The 14,233-nt window shown below is 47.1% G+C and overlaps 1 protein-coding gene across 1 annotated transcript in view; it reads right to left on the reverse strand.

Annotated features, from left to right (window-relative positions):
* PTCH2 (patched 2) overlaps positions 1–14,233 on the reverse strand; it is an 82,588-nt gene that overhangs the window by 26,830 nt on the left and 41,525 nt on the right. Inside the window, exons 6-13 of the mRNA XM_069642354.1 lie at positions 11,963–12,158; positions 11,534–11,655; positions 5,647–5,794; positions 3,330–3,461; positions 2,090–2,245; positions 1,894–1,986; positions 1,090–1,215; positions 539–657 (exon numbers count right to left, since the gene is read on the reverse strand). Coding sequence (XP_069498455.1) covers positions 539–657; positions 1,090–1,215; positions 1,894–1,986; positions 2,090–2,245; positions 3,330–3,461; positions 5,647–5,794; positions 11,534–11,655; positions 11,963–12,158 — 1,092 coding nt within the window. The remainder of the gene's footprint in view (positions 1–538; positions 658–1,089; positions 1,216–1,893; positions 1,987–2,089; positions 2,246–3,329; positions 3,462–5,646; positions 5,795–11,533; positions 11,656–11,962; positions 12,159–14,233) is intronic.

Consider the following 14,233-nt stretch of genomic DNA (forward strand, 5'->3'; position numbering starts at 1 on the left):
CTTTACCCCTTTTCTATTCTGACTTTCTTTAGGCCAGTTTGCAACCTATAGGAGACTAAACTGTTGGCGTGTGCTATGGAAGCACATACCTGACATCGCACTTCACCTGTTGCTCACTCATGAGCACCCCAGCACCTATCCCATTCCCCCTCCCTTCTGCACTTGCACGTTCGGAACATTCAAAAGGCATAGTAGGTTCGCCCTCCCCCACCCACTGTATTTATTATTTCTTTATGTATTTTGATTGTTTTCACGTCCCCTTGTCCCTCCCCTGTTGCCCTGCAGGTGCTTTGAAACAGTATTTACTTCCTGTATAAGCACCTAACAAGTGAGCAATAAATAAATGCATATATTTCTAGTGCTCACACGTTCTCTATCATCGGGCAGACTTCCGAACCACTGCCGGCTTCCACAAGTACTATGCCTTTACTACATGTTACTACAATTTAGTTTCCAAACCAAAACAGGGAATGCAGACTTTGTGGCTTGTGGTAGCCTTATGCTCTGTCGAGGTGGCAGACAGCAGCGTGAAACTCACCTGTAGAAGCAGCACAGGATGTCCAGTCTCTTGTCCTCACGTCGTTGGAGGTCCAGGCTCAGGATGGCGGGAAAGATGAGCAGCACCATGGCAAAATTAAATACCACGACAATGGCCGCCTACCAAGGTGAAAGAAACAAGGTTGCTTTCAGCTCTCACGAGACAGCAGTAGCATTGGCCTGTCCACTTGGTGACAGTGAATTAGAGAGGTTTCTATTGGTGGCCATCAAGTTAGATAGGACTGGTGTGTTGGCCCTAGGGCCACAGTAAGAAGAATTCCCTAAGTGGGGCTGTCAAGGCCATCCTGGCCAAGTTTCTTTTTCCAAAGGGAAGGGAATATGTGGCATATTGTTATAAGGGTACACATGGCAACATATTGTTCTTCTTTTTGTACTAAGGGCACAACTGAGATCAGGTTGCTTATGGTGTATAGGGCAGAATTAAAACCAAATCCTTTTGTATGATATTCCCCGGCAACGTCCTGAGTCACCCAAGAGACCCAACCCCAGCCTAGCAACAAAAGTGTGGAGCAGTAAAAGGAAAGCACTTACCTGCAGCGAGAACGCCCGCAGCGCAGGGATGGGCACCAACGCTGCCATGAAGAAAGCAATCATGTTGTTGACAGAGGTCAGGGTGACACTGGTGCCTGTGCGTCTGAGACACTCGCCAGTCCTCTCCTGGGAAAGACAGCGCACCAAAGAAGTGGAGTTAGGAGGCATTCAAGGAAAGGGCACCCCAGTTTCCCGCTTTCTCCCACCAATGCAAAGTATTGGCACGCAATCGATAAGCGCTAAAGCGATGTGGGGAATGGCACGCTGTATAAGTATTACCCATATGGACAGCCAGAGGCGTCGCTAGGAGGGTGCTGGGGTGGCTATAGCCCTGGGTCATTTGGTTGTAGCCCCGGATAGAAGCTCAGGAGCTACAATCAAAAGGCTAGCTCGCCCCGAGTCCCCACAGTCCCAACATTAGTGTAGCTCTGGATTTTTTCCAGACCTAACACCCCCCTGTGGACAGCCATTTCCCTAATGCTCTCGCCACCACCTGATCACATAGTCATCCATCTTTTACTGATCTTGGCAGGAAAGGATGGGGCATCAGACTGGCATGCACTGCCAGGGACTTAGTGTAGTGTACCCTTCGGAGCCCAGCATATTTGTTCTTGAACGCCCTGGATAAGTGTCTGTTTTCCAGCATTGGCCATCTATGTTTCACCTTCAGCTTGCACAGCGCCCTGCATGTGTCTCTCCTCCCTAACAGTGCTCTGTATGTGCCTCTTTTTCCCTATTATCCAATCCTAAAGACGCTAAATAAGAGATGGCCCCCCTCGCATTCTTCTTGTGTCAAACCCTCACCTTGAAAGGGGTGCTCAGTCCAGTTTCCGTAAACGCGTGCGCCAGAAGAAACATGTCATCGACCCCGACTCCAAGCGCCAGAAAAGGGAGCACCTGCCAATGTGCAAAAGACACAATGTGTTGAAACAGTTCATGTATTTCTTGCACGGACTGCCATGCCTACACGCATTCCCAACCCTCTCGCTCTTCCACCTACCTGGGTGGTAGCCGCATTGAAGGAGATGCCCAGCAAAGAGCACAGTCCCAAGCCGGATGCCACTGACAGCGCCACGAGCAGCACGCCAGCTAGTCCCACTGCCCCCTGGGACTTGGAGCAGTCCCAACGCAGCATGGTCACGCAGGCGTAGGCGAGCTGCAAGAAGAGGTAGAAAAAGTATGTCAGGCACCTTGCAGTAGGGTGCACATCTTCAAGAAGTGGCAGAAGAGAAATCCAAGGCCATCTCGCCACCATGGGTAATGGGCACTATGTGTATGTATGACAAGCAAGCCAGCAGGTTATATAACATTATACTGTGCACTGAGGACAAAGGCATTGATAACAACTAGACAGATTGGAAAGGGGGAGCTCGTGAACAACAAAGGTGGACCCTATTCAGGATCCAAATGTCTGAAAAGCGTAGACCTAAGACAGCAGAGCTATCATGCCATGCTGGTGCCTTATGAAAGCCTGCATGACAGACAACATTAGATCTTGCAGGCTGAATGCACTGAGAGCAGGGCTATCCTTCAGGAAGGCAGAGGAGTTATCCATCAGTGGGAGCAGCTTTTGCATGTGAGCCGCTGACAGATGTGATGAGGACCTAGTTCCATTCTGCAGATGTGTTCCTTACAAGCCGAGTACTTTGACGGCAGAGCTTCCCTCTTGGTAAGTACAAGCTGTGAGAAAGCAACAGCTAGATCCTGTTGCCTGGCATCTTAAAAGGCAGAGTTGCCTTTCAGGAAGGCAATGCAAGCTGAAGACTGGGGCAGCAGAGCTAGCACTCTGGTTACAGATACATGGCAAGTTTACTTTTGAGCCATCTCACGTGCTCAGACAGAGTTATCAGTCAGGTTGCCGAGTCATGAACCTCTCTATGCAGACTTTTGTATTAAAAAAAAGTTTTTAATATCAGAAAACCCTTTCATGCTATACACTACCACATCACAACAAAAGAAAATAATTTGCACAAGCAGGGGGTATCAGAATGAAAAGGCTAGCACTGTTGTGACTGTGGCGGGAGGGGCGTAGAAGGGGAGGGAGTCTGGGCTGGAGAGTGGACTCGTGTGCCCTCTCAGGAGCCCACGCCCCAGCCCAGGTGCCTGGGGCCCTTTATGGGACTCCAGAACCAAACAGAGCCCCATGACTCATAGTATCCTCTCATGAAAGGAAATGCTGCTAATGCAAACACATGACATCAGCAGTGCACGTGCAGCGGTGGGAAGAGAGACATACACACCATCAGGAGGTACCCGCCAGCCACACGGATCACGCTGACATCAGAGAAGGACTTCATGATATCGTTGAGGGTCGTGGTGGAGAAGGCGTGGATGCTCTGGGAGGAGTTCTCTGGAGCGGACTCTTGAGCTAGCTGCAAGGGACCAGGAGAAGAAAAGAGAGTGGAGACAGAGCAGTTATTAGCCGGCATTAGATCACTGGAAAATCTCACAGGTAGGAGGATAAAGGGACATGGAAGACTAGGATGGTCGTCTCCGAAGGCATGGAGAGCAGTCCCTCGAAGGATTGCTTTCACCATCAAGATTTACCAGCACACAACATTCACTTCTAGACACTGACTTGTGATGCCAAACTCACAAGCGCCATAAAGAAGTCCCTTTTAGTCTTTTACTTGTAACATCAATAACTCTGCTTTGGCCTGATCATCTGGACTCCCCAGGCCTTTCCTTGTCCCCTCAGACCTCACAGAGAGGAGAAACGCACTTCAAAACTTTCCTCCACAACTCTGACGCACACACGTCCAGGAGACACTCCCTTCTATACCAGAAATTGCGCTCCATGCAACACAGGTCTCATAAGCTTCAAGAACAAGATATACACCTTTGAGCACTTACTAGTCGTTCACAATGACACACCCACTTGGGAGAACAGGCTTCCAGAGCTGGAAAGAAAAACCTGAGGAAATCCCAGACTTCTACCAACAACTAGTAAAAGAATATTGAACCGCAAGAGAACAGAGCACTCACAGGACTCGCAGCAGTAGGCTACTAGACACCAAAAGCATTTTGCATTCCGAGTCATTTCCAGGACGTTCAAGAAGTGTCTTGCCATGAGAAGTTTGTGAACATACGCGCGCGTGCGGACACACATCAACACACGTACACACAATGTTAATTGCTTCTTCGGGTTTTGTTCCCTGCTCTTTCTGGAATGATTTCTCCTTCCTACTCTTTTCTCCCCTCTCCTTTGAAATGCCCAAGGGAGGTTGAAAGGAGTCAAGCTGCTTGTGCAGTTTCATAGCGAGAAAAAATCTTGGCAAGTTTGACAACTGAGAATAATGGCTGCAGATGCTGGAGGTCAGGGGGCAAGGGTCGGTTCAGGTCATCCTGTCCCTAGTGCCCTGGCTAAGCCTGACTTTTATGGAATAGGGTTGGAAGGCACAGCTATCTCCTCTCTTTCAATTTCGAATAATATCGGAAATAATCAAAAGCAAAGCTCCCCCACCTCGTCCCCATAAAAGGAGACAGTATATCTGACCCTGCCAGAAGGCTTGGCTGGGGAGATATGAAACTAAGAGTTAGCAAATTGAATGAAGCATACCAACTCTCCAAGTTTGTTTTTTTTTTCAAACTACAAATACTCACATTTCAATTACATGTGCTCTTTACCTCCCCAAATAGTGTGCTTCATATTTAACCTTTTGAAGTGTTTAAAGTTTATTATAAACTTATTTCGTAAATTGGTTTTCTCGCACCCCAGGATGCATGCAGTTCTGAGTCGCAATACCTGACTTTTCCCATCCCACCTCTGTATATGTTTTATGAATAGGCACAGGGAAACCATAGAGGGAAGCCTTCAAGAATACTGCTGCTCCTGTGCATACGGGGATGTGTGCCTGCATGACCCCACCGTGGCTTGAAAATGCAAGTTGAATTGGAGGATGGCATACCTACTGACCAAACTCCACCAGATAAAAAGCAAAGCAGATTGGCCGTGGGTGGAGAATTTAAGCCAGGGGTTCATGTGAGCAAAAAGAATCTCAGTTCAGGCCGGCCTCCAGGCCTTTAGCCAGCTCCCCCTGTTCAGTGTTCCTGCTCAAAGGGCCTGCTATCTCAGAAAACAGGCTGTTCTCATCCCTCGACATGTGCCAGCGAGGTCGGTGCTGACCTTGTCCACATCCCCAGCCGAGGACAGATGGAATTCAGGGCAGCCGGCTGCTCCAAACTGCTTCATAAAAATTATAAAAAATGTACTTAAAAAAATATCCACCAGGATACAACCACCACTGCTGAGAATGAGAGCCGGTTCCAGGTGGTAGCGAAGAACACAACTCCAAAAACGACAGAAGGGAGATGCTCCAGCACACTTGCACATGGCCAGAAAGGCTCATCCAACCCAGACGTTTAATTATGTGCAAACAAGCAAAACTGAAAGGCCTGCAATGCGCAGAAACCACCCGTCCCCTCGTTTCAGGGATCACAAACGTACTCCAAACAGATCCCGCAAACAACCCCCACTCGCTTTCCATTCAGCATGCATGTCACAATAATCGGTCGAAGCCCCACTGCTAAGGAAACCTGTCGCACAGTGACCATTACCTCAACAAACTTCCTCTGCCAGGTTTCCAAAATGGCCGCTGCCTTCTCCTCATTCCAATTGATGTCGTGGATTTCATAGTTGTCTTTGAAATGCTCATAAAGTTGGCGGGAGCTCATGAGGAGGAACATAGTCTGCAGAGCTTCAGCACTGCAGTGAGAGGTAGAGAGAGAGAGAGAACCGTGTTGAGTTAAAGAGGATATAAAGAGCTTAGGTCAAGAAGCACGCTTTATCCAAGAGTTTCACAGTGCAGTTGGGGTTTTGAATGACCCACAGGGAGAAATATTATAGAAACACATGTGCTTAACTTAAAATGTATGGAACTGGAGACTCTGTGGGTACGTTTCCTTAGAGAGAAAATCGGTGATTAAAAAATAAAATAAAGCTACTACTTTCTATATGTCTGTGCAGTGAGAAACCATCAGGCTCCATTGCCAATTTCTCAGCGTGATGTGGGCAGACAGCATTAAAACTGATGTGAATACAATTATTCTTAGCTGAAGGGTGATGAGGTAATTTGCCAGTTCATTGCACCTTGGAATGGCTTGTTGAGTGAAAGAGATGTTGGAGGGTGAACTATTGAATTGCTTCACCTTGAAGTACATGAGATTTATGGAGATGTGTTCTTGGACTAATTTGGCCAGAAGTAAGATAACTTGGGTGGATGTCTTGCTCTCATTCCTGGGGGACATTTGGATGGAGATAGCTTCCTGTAGTTAAAACTCTTGCACTAGTAGGAATTTGCGCAGAATGAAGTTGGATACAAGTTTTGTTGTAAAGAAAGAAAAGGCTGGTTTCCCCATTTTAGACCTTGACAGCGGTAGCTACTAATGAAGCATTGCCTCTGCAACAGTGTAGTGCGATTTCAGTAGATCTATGTGCATAGCAAGCTATCCGTCTCGCCACCTTCAATGCCTAAGAGCTACTAATAACTCCCATAGCTAGCCCTCTTTCTGTCCCTCATCTAAACCCACACCTGGAATCTTTCTAGAATGACCAACAACTGAAGAAAGAGTGGACTGTGAATCAGAGTTGAGAGGAAGTGTGGACAGCATGGCCTCAGGACTCATAGCTGGAATTAGGTTTGGCAGGAGGCTTCAGGTCGTGTAGTCGTAATCATGACTGCCAGTAACTGCGGTCTCTTAGTAGGCCTCAAGATTGGCAGTAAGCCGCAGGGCCACTAGAAGGCCACGAGGCTGGTGGCAGGCCTCGGCGTTAGTAGAATCATGATTGCCTATAAGGCCACTCTGTTAGTGAGCCTGAGAGCTGGCAGTAGGCCACATGGTTGGTAGTAGTCAGGTAGTGGTAGTAGTCAGGTAGCAGTAGGTAGCTGGGCGCAGCTCTGATCTGGCAGTAGGCTTCAGGGCTGATAGACCTATGACTGCTAGCAAAGCACATCTCATAGTATACTTCCGGTCAGCAAGATACAACCTGATTGGTAAAAGTCCTCGGGGATGGTAGTTGGCCTCACAGTTAGTAGTAGGCCCATATCTAAGCACCGATAGAAGGCCTCGGGGCTGCCTACCGGCTACGGTTCTAAATACACAGCCAATATAGAGAGATAATGAGAAACAACAGACTAGAAGAGCCATAATGCGTGGGTGGCAGGCAAAGAAACTGAAAGAGTTTCAGGGATCACAATAAATTATATTGCAGAGCAATGTTCAAGGGATTTTTTCTGATTTAATGGCTTGTTGGGAGGGGATTGGATCACATCGTCCAAGATTCGCCAGGGTCAGGATTTGGGCACGGGACCAACTTCCTCACTTAGCTGTGTGTTCACAGTAGTTTTCGATTAAACCGAAACATTCTGCATAGCCCTGAATGAAAGGGGATGAGTGTCAATTTACTCAAGTCCGATTTTACGTGGCCTTGGCTTTTCAAGGAAAGGTCAAAGGCTGCCCTCGCCTTGACACCTTTCTGTTAGGAGACACTGGGAAACCTATACCTAGGGGAACCTCTCCCACAGTGCACATATGTTCCCCGTGCATTATCTCACCACATGCAGCCAAGTGATAGCATCATGTAACACACACGGATGTGACGAGGCCTGGTTGCGAGGGTTAAAACACACACCTATCAAAGCAGAGACAATGTGATCTCGGCAGATATGTGAATAAATATGTCCAAGAAGCGTCTGCAGGGTATAGGCCCTCACCCCAACCACACCCGCCAGTTTGAGACTCTCCATATTTTTATTGGAACAGTCTGTTCATGTGCAAAATAAATGCAATCGTTGTGTGCCCGCCACGAAAAATCCAAGAAAACCCTAGTTAAGGTGACCAGATGCCATCATGTCATGTCACGGCACACCACATTTGCAGTCCAAGTTATAGGGATGTTGCGCCCAATGTGTTCAATCGACTGCATCCAAATATACAGCTCCCATAAAGCATTTCTAATAAAAGAAAACACTGGATGGATAAGGGCGGCCCTGCGACATGGAGTCGTCTGGTGCGCCTCCAGTACCCTAAGTTTTTTCACAGCCCCATGCTTGCGAAGGCGTCTGGGGCTCCTGCCAGTCCTGTGCTCCAGAGACTGAGAGCGCCCTGCTTCCCGGTTGCGTTGCCGAGTGCAGGGAGCCCTTCTGATGCCCTGAGCTATTGTTGTTCCCGCTCCGCGCCTCCGTGGCTTCATTTTGGCTCCATCAGGCCTTTGGCCCGAGGCCTAAAAAAGGCAGCTGTTCCACTTGTGTGGGCCCAGGGTTGTTAACAGTCAGGGGATAACCATCTGCAGCAGTGACAGAGAGGGGCATAAACCCGTTGCAGATCCCCATCAGTGGGGCAATAAAGAGATCAGGCCGCCTGCAACAGCCCCCTCCCTAGCACCTCCCTCCAGACTGCCCGGCCTAACACCATTGTGTAAAACCTGCCCAGAAGTTACCATCAACAGAACAATAAAGGGATAAGGCTTTGACATCACCATCGGCAAAGGGCAACACGGCTCTCCAATCGCCATCGATAGGGCAACGAGGCTCTATAATCATCATGAGAGGGTAACACGGCTCTCCAATCGCCATCGACAGGGCAACGAGGCTCTCTAATCGTCATGAGAGGGCAACACGGCTCTCCAATCGCCATCGACAGGGCAACAAGGCTCTCTGATCACAATTGATCACCATTGACAGGGGGACACGTCTTTCTGATCCCCTAGGACAGGGCTACAGTGTTTTCTAATTATCAACAGGCAGCAAGGCTTGCTGCTCCCCATGACAGGGTAATGATGCTCTCTAATCAAAATTAACAGGGCACACAGCTCTGTAATCACCATGAGAGTACAACAACTCTCCCTGATCCCCTCAACTCGGCAGTAAAGCATAATGATTACCAGACACGGCTATACAGCGCTCTGGTCACCATCACCAAGGCAATGAGTCTTTCTAATCACCATTAACAGGGAAACAAGGCACTGTAATCAGCATGATGGGGCAATGAAGCTCTCTAATCGCCATGAGAGGGCAACAGTATCTCTAATTATCACCAGACCGGGTTATAAGGCTCTCTAATCACCACCAACAAGGCAACAAGACTCTCTAATCACCACTGACAGGGCCAAAGGACTCTCTGATCACCAACGACAGGGCCACATGGTTCTCTAATTGCCATTGACTGGGCAACAAGGTTCTCAGATCACTATTGACAGGGCAACAAGGCCTTCTGATCACCAGGCAGGTCAATATGGCTCTCTAATCAACATGAATAGGGCAACAAAGTAGAATGATCATCAACAGTGCAAAAAGGCGTACTGATTGCCAAACAAAAGGGTAATAAAGGGATCAGATTAAGCCTATGGGTTTCTTAAGGTCATCTCCTCTATGGTCCCAAGAACCAGCTAAGCATGGCTAGGGTGTCTGACTGTGCAAATCATTATGCGTTTCTATAGGATCATGTCATCTGTAGTTCTGAGTCTAGTACAGCCACATACAAAAAAACATAGGAAAACTGTGATCACAAAGATAGTCATTCCTCCTACTCAACACAACAGAGTTGACTGTACTTAGCTTGTAGATCAACTTTCCACGTTGCACAGTCTTGATGTGTGTGTCAACATGTCTACTCTTACAGTGGTGCCTATCAGGCACAGTGGCATTTAAGCATGTGCATGTCCAGCTCCATTGTAACTAGATCTGTACTTGTTTATCCCCTTGGTATCAAGATAAGTGCTCGTCCGCTTCTATGGCATCTGCACAAGTCCCCCTCTATGCTATGCAGATCTGTGCTTGTCTCTCTAGAGCATGGGACTGTAACCTCTGGCTCTCTAGTTCTGTGCCTGCCTATAGAGTATCTAGATCTGAGTGTGCCCGTCTCTAGGGTATCTAGACATGTGGCTTACTTATTTTTAGGGTATATAGATCTGTATCTGCCTGTCTCTCTCGCTAGTGTATCTAGATCTGTGCTTGTCTGTCTAGGGATTCTAGATTTGTACCTGTCTATCTCTAGGATATCTAGATCTGTGGCCGTCTAGCTCTAGAGTATCTAGATCTGTGCCTGCCTATCTCTATGGTATCTAGATCTGTGGTTGTCTGTCTCTTGAGTACCTAGATTTGTGGTTTGTCTGTCTCTATGGTATCTATATCTGTGTTTTTCTATCTCTAGGGTATCTATATCTTTGCTTCCCTTCCTCTAGGGTATCTAGATATTGGTTGTGTGTCTCTAGGATATCTAGATATGGACATGTCTATCTTTAGGGTATTTAGATCTGTGCTTCCATATATCTAGGGTATCTATTTCTGTGTATCCCTAGCTCTATGGTATCTAGATCTGTACCCGTCTATCTCTAGGGTATCTAGTTCTTGGCTGTGTGCCTCTAGGATATAAATATCTGGACTTGTATATCTCTAGAGTATCTAGATCTGTGGCCATCTATATCTAGAGTATCAAGATCTGTGGGTGTCTTATCTCTGGGGTATCGATATCTGTGGAGGCCTATCTCTAGGGTATCTAGATCTGGACATGTCTATCTCTAGGGTATCTAGATCTTGGCTCTGTGTCTCTAGGATATCTACATCTGGGCCTGTCTGTCTCTAGGGTATCTAGTTCTGTGAATGCCTATCTCTAGGGTATCTATATCTTTGCCTGTCTACCTCTCTGGAATGTAGAAATGTGCTTGCCAGTTTTTGCAATATCTACATCTGTGCTCCCTTTCTCTGCCATATCTTTATTTTTGTGTCTGTCTCTGACTAAAGCATCGAGATCTGTGCCTGTCTCTGACTGCGGTATCTAGATTTGTGTCCTGTCTACAGCATCTAGACATGGACATATGAATCTCCAAACAGTTTCCATATGAATCTCTACAGTGCCCATCAAGCTCTAGAGCTGGGATCCAAACGTTTGACTCTATCAAGATATTGGACTACAACTCCAATCAACTTTAGTCAGTATGGTAAGTAGTGTGGGTGTACAGTGCTAGTCCAAGACTTCTGGAGTGAAGCATGTTGCAGACCCTTGCTCTACAGCATCCATTTTCTCTTTTTATCTCTGAAATTCACAAACATTTTGGCACACTGACACAACAGCTTTGTTTGGCTATTAGAACTCCACAAAGGGACACGTCCAGATATGCAGTGCTCTATGATTAATTACATCCATTTTCATCAATACTATGGCAATGCCACATATTAATATTAAATCTCCAAGCCCTTTCCTTTCCTGCTGAAGCATATTTGGGGGCCAATCATTTGACCTAATTGGCTTGTGTCCAGGAAGGCTCTCCTCCCGCAGTATTCATGCTCCCATCCATTTGAAAAGTGATATGACCACACCTGCTCGGTTCCTCAACTGTCGAGGAATCAGCTCCTCTTCTCTAGGCCAGTGGGTCTGAATTTCATAGGCAGCCATGACTCTCCACTCTCCCTCCAAATCCCACCTGCCTCTCCGTCCTCCTGCTTACCTCTGAAGCCTTCCCTGGGAGTCCTTCTTAGTACCGCCCAAGATCAGCTCCTCCTGCCAGTGCATGAACTTTTTGGAGAAACCGTAGCAGCCCCCGGCCAGCTCCAAGGGGATATTGGGAACCTGGGAGGGAAGGAAGAGAAAGGATCCATGAGAAGTGTGGCAGTGCGTCCAACATGGTGGCAGACATGGGTATGCATCAATATCATCCCTGCAAATGAGAATGCATCATTATTCGTAGAAAAATCAACCCTCAAAATCAGCACGCTGACGGCTTTGCAGTAGAAGATTCTCCACATGAAGACAGAAAAGAACAAGTCATAAATCAACCCTCCTCGTGAGGGGCACTAAAATGGGCCCGTAAATAAGAAAAGAATTGCTAATGCCGAAATAACCTGTCCAATGGGGCAGTGCTACATAGAAAACTCACCCGTCTTTTTGCCTTGTTGGGGGCACTTTCTGGACATTGGGGGTCCATGGGATCGAGGCAGGGCCGCTCCATGTACGCCTGCCCCACGTCAGCCTTGTCCAGCATCTCCTTGAAGCCATCTATGGAAGTGAACTGACCCAGCTCTTCCATTAGCTGGATCGGATTCAGGTTTTTCCACTGGATTTCGGGTCTACCTCTGTTGGAGAAATTGAAAAAAGAGATTTGTGTAAAAATGTACACATTGAATCCACGTATACACCAATTAAAGAGGTACATTCCTCCTCCTCTCTGGCACCCAACCCATCACACGTATGAACCATATTAACTTCCAAAAACATCAACCCTTCAGCTGACTGAATTGGATCCAATTTCCTGAATGGTGGCTCTGTAACTACTAACAAAAGAATCCAGCTGTGGAAGTTGGGCATAATCAAGGTGCTAAGCCGGGGAGAAACGAGGTACTCTATGGCAACAAAAGCTAAGCCAGGGTCAGCTATAAAGTTAGGCTATGCATGAAGAGGCTAGTCAAGAATAGCTGAGCAATTCTGCAGTACAGATATTCAGATGTGGCACAGGGAAGAAAGGCCACATGAGGCAAGCTATGCCTAGATGACGAAGATCATGTCAGGGCAGGGGAATTGGGCACTTGAGAGGTAAGTGAGAAGAGGATACAGTGATCTATCTTCTGGTCAGAAAGTTAAGAGTAGCACTATAGTGAAACTTGGTGAAGGAGGTCCTGACAAGGCATTGGAATCTAGTGAGATTACGGAAAGACAGCAAAGCTGCAGCACCCTACCTCTAATAAAGAGCGGAAAGGTTCAAATAAAACAGGAAACTCCACTGCTATTAGCAGTTAAGGAAGCTGGAGTGCAGCAAGGGTAGTTAAACCATAGCCCGGGGGTTTAAGACTGTTTGATAGACATTTAGCCCTCATGCAAGAAATCTAGGAGAGTCTGGGAGAAGGTACACTAAACCTTAGCAGCAGGAGCTCCGGAAAGCTTGATCACACACAGTAAGGCAGAGGACAACCTCTCATCAGGGTTCATCCATTTCCCAGCTTAGGTTAAGGTAACACCCCCACCCCATCTTTGCCCTCGCCTTTGCTATCTCCCCCCTTCACTTCTCAAGCACCCCCAAAGAGAAACGTTCCAGGCAAATGCAGAAAAAAAACAGCGTGCATTATCCTGTTACGCAGACAAAAAAGTGAGAAAAGTAGCCACAGGACGCCTCACTGGCTGCCATTCGCTGACACTGTGCTGCGCGTCAGGACAATTACTGGCAGACCTGGTAACATCTTGATACTGAGCAATGCAGAGAGGAGCTGCAATCCAGGGGTGGCAGGGAGGCACATCGAGGCAGGGTTCCCCAGGGCACCAGTAATGGCCATTGGCAGCCTAAGTGTCAAATGGCTGCCAGAAGTCATGCACTTGACATTAAGCGCATTTCTTGTCAGTTGTACAAAGCAGTTTCGTTTTAGGCCCGTGTCTCCAAAGACATAGTGGAATGGGGCCATCAGGGCGGCCAATTCCTGTTTGTTTGTTTTATTTATATAGCGCTTCTCACACAAAGGTATCTGAGCGCACGTTTTACATCTTACAATTAAAGTGCAGGTCGTACCATTACCATTACAATTGACAATAACATAGTTTCCATTACAACTAAAAAGTTACAACTAAAAAGTACATACAGAGAGAAGTGGCAGGCTACGGTAGTACAATTACTTACAAGGCACTATACCGAAGTAGTGTGAATTACAATGATGGACACAGAAATACAGTGGTCCAAATGACATTGCCAGAAGATGAGGTGAATGGTACATAAACATAGAGCAGGACCAGTGCTAAGGTACATTAGATCCCCTCAAGTGATAAGCATCTGTCCTGTGAAGAAGCCCTTCTTATTCTTGTTCTCAGAACACTATCCTTGACTTCTTAACACATATAAAGGAAGGGAGAGTCTTTTATTGGTGTCGCCTATTTTTGCTGGCTTGAGGGTAAAGGCGAGGACACTTCTCCAGAGCAGTGGAGGTTCAGGGCAGTAAAATCCAGCCTTAGAGCAACAGCCTCCCATCCCTAAACGCTATAACCTCACATAGCAGGTTACTGGGTCAGAAGCCCCTACCCTGCTACCCAAATGCAAATACTTTCTACTGAATCCAATTGTGTCATGAGCTTTGCACATTGGGCGGTATAGTCCCAGCAGAAAGATGTACTATATAAGAACATTGAACTTGTTAAATTAAACTGTAAACTGAAGCCCACAGAGACCATT

This window comes from Ambystoma mexicanum, chromosome 1q (genome assembly GCF_040938575.1).
Source record: "Ambystoma mexicanum isolate Mex_15411 chromosome 1q, UKY_AmexF1_1, whole genome shotgun sequence".
Lineage (NCBI taxonomy): Eukaryota > Metazoa > Chordata > Amphibia > Caudata > Ambystomatidae > Ambystoma > Ambystoma mexicanum.